General features: G+C 43.6%; 1 protein-coding gene across 1 annotated transcript in view; it reads right to left on the reverse strand.

Moving 5' to 3' along the window:
* The window catches only part of RCCD1 (RCC1 domain containing 1), a gene marked incomplete at its 5' end in the record, with an annotated part of 74,353 nt that extends 71,361 nt beyond the window's left edge, over positions 1-2,992 (reverse strand). The window contains 2 exons of the mRNA XM_085855987.1: positions 862-921; positions 2,856-2,992. Of these exons, the coding sequence (XP_085712113.1) occupies positions 862-921; positions 2,856-2,992 (197 nt within the window). The remainder of the gene's footprint in view (positions 1-861; positions 922-2,855) is intronic.
* Positions 2,993-8,167: the final 5,175 nt, after the last annotated feature.

An 8,167-nucleotide genomic window follows, 5' to 3' on the forward strand; every position in this document is an offset into this window, starting at 1 on the left:
TGGTTAGGGCAGGAATTTGGAATTTGTTAATGGTGCTCACGTACTCTTTGTGAAGGACACCATGGGATCTTTCACGTCCACCAATGAATGCTGGCAGAAGACGCGCCCGCTTAACGTCCATCCGAGAGATGGCATGCACATTGATCAATCACCTTGCCCGTGAGATACCAGGACGACAGTTTTAAAGCTCGGTCAGGATTCAAACCCAAGCTCAACAGCTCAGAGGTGAGTGTGCGTCCCTCGGGGGTCATCCTATCAACTCCATCAAACCGGTCAAATAATTGCTTCTCAACAAAATTAGTATTTCGTTGAGTTAATTTTGTATCTTTTTTAAAAGTTGCCTTGAATTAGGGTGACGGCGATAGCACGCCAACTTGCAGTTTAAAATAATAATAATAATAATAATAATACGACCAGACAGGACATCTGGCTTAACATGAATTTGAGGGACAGCAAAGCTTGTGATGCAACACTCGGTCTACGAATCACCAATCCAACAGTTTATAATCGGGTCGGGAATCGAACCAGACAAGATGGCTCAACGTTGTACATTTTTAGCGCACCTGGACTTTAGTGCGGTGAGTTTATGTGATCGAGCAGTGTCTGTAGGTAAATCAGTCAGTCAGCGAGTAAACGCTTCAGTCATTATCGCTTGAACCAAACACAATTTTAATGAAACTTGGTCACAAGCTTCATATCTGATGCCTAACGAAGGAGTATTGACCGCATCACAATCTGCGCTCATTAACGGGTTTAAATCAGAACTAAAACACTCAAAAATTCCTTCCATAACCTACAGGGGACAGTGAATCAGCAGCACAGCAATGCCCTCGGCCAAAAAAAAAAAACATGACTTGTTACCATGTATCGCTGTCATCAGCATCGAGAGGGCTTCCAATCAACCAATCACGTGACCATATTCTGCACACAAACAAAACATCGATATTTTACGATGTCAATGACGTCAATTTTATGACGTTTATGATGTCGATGAGCTCCTGAGCTTCCAGATGAGCTTCAGGAGCCGTGGTCCTATTTTAAAACTATAAGTTGGCCTCTACCTCAAAACCATCCTGTGGGTTGTGTAAACATATTCCCTTGTACATTAAGAAAGAAATGTTCACGGAAACATAAGTTAAGAAAACCAAGTGCGAGCGACATCATGGATAAATTATAAGTACCTATTTTATTGTGTCTGTTGCACAAGTTAAGCAGCTATTGCAATTTAGTTTTCACCGATGTAATAGTTATTCTTTACCTTTTCTCCATTCTTTTACCAATACCATTGTTTGTTAATTGCCGGAATCCTTCGGATTTCGGCAATTATGTTGGTCGGCTGTGTCATTCTTTGTGTCTGTCTGTCTGTTTGTTTGGGTGTTTGTTTACCCTGTAGGAGCCACACCGTTTCAGTGATCATGACTAAACTGGGTACAGATGTCCACCATGGTCCAACTTAGACACTTGTCGTTTTTGGTGAATGTAGGTCAAAGGTCAAGGTCAAGATCACCCAAAAAACCGAAATTCTTATTTTCGCAATAACATCCGCTAAAATGGTCGTATCGACTTCAAACGAAATCCAAAATGTGCATCTTCCAATTCTGCATCCAACCATATGTCTCATTGGGGTATCACACCAACACCCTTCTTAGCGGTCGGGGGTCGAATGTCAGGGGGGGGGGTCGGGTGAAAACTTTCAAATTGCGATAAGAATGCCATTTCCATCCAGATTGACTTCCAATTTGGCACGTGGTATCGTGGTACGAGTGTCCTATAATTATATGCCAAAAATGATGAAATTTGGTTCAGCCACTTCCGGTTACCATGGCAACAAAGCTCAAGTGTTGCAAATTCGTTGTTATTGGTTTCATCTCGAGCATGCACACCTTGTCACTATTTGAAGTCACAAGGTCAAAGCAAATCTGGTGACCTTGAAAGATCAAACTCCAAGTTTTTGCTTTCTCAGAGATCATGAAGAAATGACAAAGTTATTCCAGCAATTCCTTGCTCAACGAGCAATTTAAATTTTGTTTGTTTTGCAGGTGAACAATCCTGGCTGAACACTTGAGTTTACGAGGAAGGGCACAAATCGAATCAAGGTACGAGGTACGGCAGTCAATGAAAGTTCAAAGGTGGTGGAGAGATGAGCATGACAAAAGTGCAGTCCTCAACTTCCAACCGTCCATCCATCGGGACCATCCTCTGTGCAGAGCGTCGGTGCTGCCGAAGTAGTCTCCTTGGCTATCGGGCACAATCCTGGACGGGTCGCCACTCCGACACAGTAAACCAGCAAGTTGGCACTCATTTCGCCGACCTCGGAAGCATGACAAGCAGAGTCAACCCCACCTGGTATTAATTCAACAGCCGAGTGGGATGAGAACTCAGGATCCGAGGCATGGTCCTCAACCTCAAGACCATCAAAACTGTCAAATGAAGGTAACGACCGCAGACAGGTCCTCGGCTCAGGATAAACATCGATCTGGGAGACCATCAACATCACGGTCACGACATGATGTCCACGTTGTTCACCAGAAGACCGTCAACACCAGTGAGACTAGAGGCATCCCGAGGAAGGGGCTTCACACACCAAGTCGGAAAATTAAAATTCGTGACGTGCTTGGTGACGGTCCGACAGGTTTGTTGGACTAGTTAGTGGGATTACCAAACGTGTGGGAAACGCACGAGCTTAGTTATCGCCATAACAAATGGTATCGAGTAATAACATGAAATGGCGAAAAAGAAAAATCGTTATTAGTTAATAAACAATGACGGGTTAAGAATAGTTAGTTAGTTTTCAGACACGCTGTACAATATTCCATAAAACCAGGGGGGGGGGCACTCATTGCCGAAAGTCTTACGCGTGTGCAAGAGGGACGCGGCCCAGCACGCGGAGACGCTTCGCAGCGATTCTCCACAGATCGTCCTCGGCCACACCCGAGCCTCCACTCTCGGACTGCCCAACTGACCCAGGCCCCCGTACCCGAAAGCAAGCCAGTCAGTCATGAAGAGTTAAAGTGTGTTGTGCGCTTCCACGAACGTTTTACAAATCGCTATCAGGAATATTTATACTCTCTAAATATTCACGTGCAAGTTTAACTTTGTAATTTATGATGAAAACTCGCGAAAAGTAAATTAAAAAAAAAAAAATTAAAAAAAGATTTGTTTTCGGACCCATATACACCGCCAGTGTTGGCTCAGCCAGCGACACCGCCGTATGCGTGCGTGTTTCTCTCGTCTTGGAAGAAGTTTGTCTGTATATTACATACGCACAGAAGAGGGGCGTTGGTGACAGTGCGAGGGATTGTGATCTTTAATCGTTTTATACTATCAGAACACCCGGCCGACAGGCGATCTTGCTCCAAGCTCGCAACACGTTCTTCTGACACGTGCCTTCATTTGGGCGGTGTATAAGCAACTGACAGCTATGTATAGGCAAAAAAAAAACTCCCAAAAAACCTGGGTAATGTGAATGAAGCAAAAATATACCAACTGCTGTTAATTAAAAACACCTTACTGTGCAGAAAACGTGGAGACAGGAATACTGCACTGTAAACACACTGTAAACGGGTTGGTAGAAATCGAAAGCGATTTTTTTAACCCTTTCGTGACGATTTAAAAATAAATTTAAACTCTAAAAAAAAATTTTTTGGGGGGGTTATTCGTCTAATTTGACACCCAGGTTGTGTTTGTGTTGCAAAATACCACTTGAAATCCACAGCCCTATGAAAAAAATTAATAAGCAACAAGAAACCAACCATGACACAGTAAACAATGCAGCACACATTACACAAACAAGGACAATGTGTCCAAGAGCCGCGTCCTAAAGGCTTTGTCTTCACCAGAAGAACAAGAACAAGAAGAAGAAGGAGGAAAAAAAGAAAAACAACAACAACTTCCGATATTTCATCACGTGCCTTGATGGAGCCAATAGCGAGACCCGTCATGGACGATCGTCGTTCATGACGAGAAAATAATGTATTTACGAAATTACAATACATTAAATGGAATAATCTTTAAATAGTAACGTGAACTTTTCGAAACTTTAAAGCAAATGTCCGAATATATTTAAAAGTTCATGATAGACGCTCTCAAAAGGCACCGTCTATGTGAGGATGTGTACAGGTGTTTAGTATTTAAGGAGATCCGGATCCTGAATATAAAAGAGCCGAGTCCGAAAGGTTTTGTCTTAAGAAGAAGGAGAAGGAGAAGAAGGAGGAGCCCTCTTAGAGCCACGTTGGCGACGCGAGACGCGACTAAAAGGAAGGGTTAAACCACGCCATTGGACGTGTCAGTGATACAAAATACACCAGAATACCAAGATCGTCGTTTATTGACGATGTGAACTTGCAGCTGTTCATAACTCAACTGAAATGTTCACTGTACCGTCGAGGTACTGCGTTGACCCATCTCAACGGTTGTGAAGAAGGTCATTCACGAGCAGAGGTCATTCAAACCGACATGTGGCCAAGACCTGACGGATGAGTCACTTAAAGGTCCCCTGACATGCAAAAGTACTGAAATTTCATTTATATATGTCCTGGAGGAGTTTTTCATCATGATTTCAGATCTGACAATGTTTTTTCACAATACTCATTCTGTAAAATGTAAAATTAAAAAAACAAACCTCTTCGGGAACGCCCCTAAAAATTCTCCTAAAAGGGGCGTAACCCACATGACGTCAACTACAGGATTACAAAGGCTGCACGTAAATTACTCGGGTTGGTGGTCTCCGTGATTCTATTGGCTTCCTGTGTGTTTCCACATTTGATTGGTCGACTCAATCGCTTCATTCATTTCTGCTTTGAAAAAATCGAACATTTGGTTTTGAATAATGGATGGCATGGACTTTGATTTGTCTGGTCGCGACAGTGAGAGAAATGAAGGATTTTGGTCTGAATCACATGGAGAATTGTCGGATAACGTAGTCGCGGGAGGTGAAGTTCAGGCAGCTGGAAATGAAATACGGCCTTACCAGTTCGAGCCCCAAGCAGGGCAAGCAGAGGAAACTGGCGATGAAATTCCCGGAGTTCATGATGATCGGGAGGACATCGAAGGAAGGCTTGGCAATAACAACTGGTTAGACTAAATCCTATTCGTAATTCAATCATGTAAATTTGACTTGCATACTGCTCGATATCAGAAATATTTTAGTGAGGTGACGTGACCAGCGGAGCGGACATGTTTCTCCGCGGCGAATTAATCGCAAGCAAGGCCAGCGCATGTCATCGGCCGTATCTCTCCGCGCATAAAACGAAGTAATCTCGCTGTCCGGATACTAACACCTTGTGACACAATTGTCGAGAGTCGTCCGATAAATCTGACGTTCTGTTGCATTTTTATTTATTTTATTCCTACTGTCGTCATGTAGCGCCAGTAGAAAACAATGAAGAAAAGAGAATAATAAATAAAAGCTACAGCACGTCAGATTTATCGGACTAGTCGGACGGACGATGGATTTGTCGGACTCGTCTCGAGTCTGGACTCTCGAGATCTCGAGTCAATCCACTCTGTGCGAGTTTCTGTATGTGACGTCAATGCTGCGATTCGCTGGTCAACTTTTTTTTAGGGGCAGGGCATAACAAGTTGTGAAAAGCACCAGAAATGATCGAAATATTGCTCTAATTATCCCATTTTTGATTAAAAAAAAACATGGGTGATTTCTTCACTAGGAAGGTCAAGTTAATATATAAAATAACCAGAAAGTTTTGCATGTTAGGGGACCTTTAATGTGACTGCTCTGCGTTGCATTACCCTCAGGCTTTCTTGGCCTTTCTGACAAGATGTCTCAGAGGATTGAGAGCACGTGAGGAGAGCAGACACGGTGACCTCATTGAATAAAGTTCCTCAGAAATCGGACTTGTTCTTGCGAACTTGTGAGAAGATACGTTGCTCTTTGGCATGATTGTGAGGCAGGACAAGCATGTGCTGAACTCCTGTAAACAGAAGGCCAAATTGTGGTTCCCCCTTCTGTCCACTTCATCAACGATATCTCATGGCAGCTTCTTGTCCACCCTTTGGTTCGGATCAGAAACAGTTGCGTGAGGCAGTACTCGTTGCAAGCCGTCAAGCAAGGAAGATGATCTATGCATTTCAATATGGAGGACCATTCAACAACATATCTGACATCATCAAATTCAGTTTCTCTTCGCATGTAAAAGTCACTGAGTTTCGCACGGCGGATCACATCATCCTGTAAAGTGAGAAATGGGAGAGCACATAGTTGAATGCCTCTTGATAGAACTTACGACAATAATCTTGGATTCTCACAATCTCCAAGGTGGTGAGAGATACGCACGTCACATCAGAGTCGGTGTTTGAAAACCCAAGAAATGTTCGTCTTGGAAATGAATCTGAAACATCAACATCGACTTCACCATGATATTCCTCTTCCCTGAGAAACCGACCCAACAAGCTTTGTCGAAACGTTGTGAGTTCTGTCCTGATGCAAGGAATTTTCAGTTCCTCAAATTAAAGGATCTCGTTGGTGTCGCCAAATTTTCAGAATGGACCGGGAAAATGTCAGATAAATTTCACAGTGCATTGATTTACAAAATCTTCTTGGAGCCATTGAATTCAAGGATCTTTGATCTCATTTTGATTGGCAAAATAACTCTTCAGACGAGGAAAATGCAGCAGAATCCTGTTTATGTAAGTATCCCTGATGAGCCATCGCGTTGATCTCTACTTTCTGCACTTCTGATCACAGAAAGAAATGAATTCCTTGAGCTCAGCTTTTCATTTTTTACTTTTGTCAAAGTAGTGGTAGAGGTCTGCTTGGAGATCATCAATATTGAGAAACCACTTGAAAGAGTGAAGTCGTCAGGTGTGTGGTTGGCCTTGTTGTGTAATGTGTAGTATGCGACAGTTACATCCACCTGTGAATACATCAGGATTTTTATTCTTGGAAGGTGTGCAGATTCCTGCAGGTTTTACAAGATTCACACTCGCATTGTCGAGACTGAAAGCCAGTGTGTTTTCCCATGGGATTCTATCTGCTCTATAGTTTTCCTCCACTTTCTCAAACATGCCCAACCCTGTTCAGTTTGATATCAGACACATCCTTCAAATATTTGTGGGGACTGCCCCAGTTCATGTCAAAGAAGCGCACAAGTGGATACATCGACTCGACTCCTGACTCACTCCTTCAATCGATTGCAAGAGGGAATGGATGTAGTTTCATATAGTCCAAGACTGGCTGTAACATGTATGTGCTAAGGCATGCTTGATGATCGCAGTTGTTTTCCTCCGCACCGCCACATACTTTTTGGAGACGTCTCTCGGGAACATCTTTGCAAAGAGTGGTCCAACACAGTCAGTTTTTTTTTTGTATACCTTGTCGAGGCTCGTATGAGAGCGAACACACAACGTACAGCAAGGGGGGGCATGAAACAAGAGGGGCAGGAGTGGTAAGGACAAAACAGTCGGGAACAGAGACATTAGGAGATCTGTGGAAGGGAGAGGGATGGGACAGGGAACACGAGGTAGACAAGATGGACATTACAGGGACTTTCAGGAAGAAAAGCAGGGAATTTGAAGGATGTGGGCTTGGGGTAGATTAACGGGGGTAGAAAAGATCGTGGATTTGGAGGGGGGACGATAAGAGGTGGTGATGACCAGCTGTTTTGAAGGCCTGGAGGGAAGAGTGGGAATGAACAGAGTGAGGGAGTTTGTTCCAAAGGTGGGGAAAAAGAGGAATGAAAGAGTGAAGGTGAGCAGTGATTCATGATTTTGGTAGTTTTACCAGAAGGGGGTTGTTGGCGGACCTTGAGCACCCTGCGGTAATATTGTGGGGACAAATCGCAGACAGAGCGGGGGTGGGGGTAAGACCGGAGAGGAGACGGTAGAAGACAGAAAGACCACGAGCTGCTTGTGGTGAGAAAGTGAGAGGCCCAAAGACTCAGTCTCATCGCGGGAGATATCAATGATCCGAAATGCCTTGGATTCCACAGCATGAAGCCGAGAAAAACAAAAAAAGCAACACACCAGTTGAGGCAAATAGTGTGTTGTAATCCACTTTTTGTCCAGCATAACTCCTTCACCTTCTAAAATAAATAACTCCTTCAATAATAAAACATAACCTCCTTCACCTTCAGCAGCGGAGGTAACTCGAGAGTTCATGGGAACACCTTACCCCACGGAGTGTTCAGGTATACACAGTAATTCAATTGAA

This window comes from Eptatretus burgeri, chromosome 1 (assembly GCF_056783735.1).
Source record: "Eptatretus burgeri isolate ZD-2024b chromosome 1, Ebu_testis_v1, whole genome shotgun sequence".
NCBI lineage: Eukaryota > Metazoa > Chordata > Myxini > Myxiniformes > Myxinidae > Eptatretus > Eptatretus burgeri.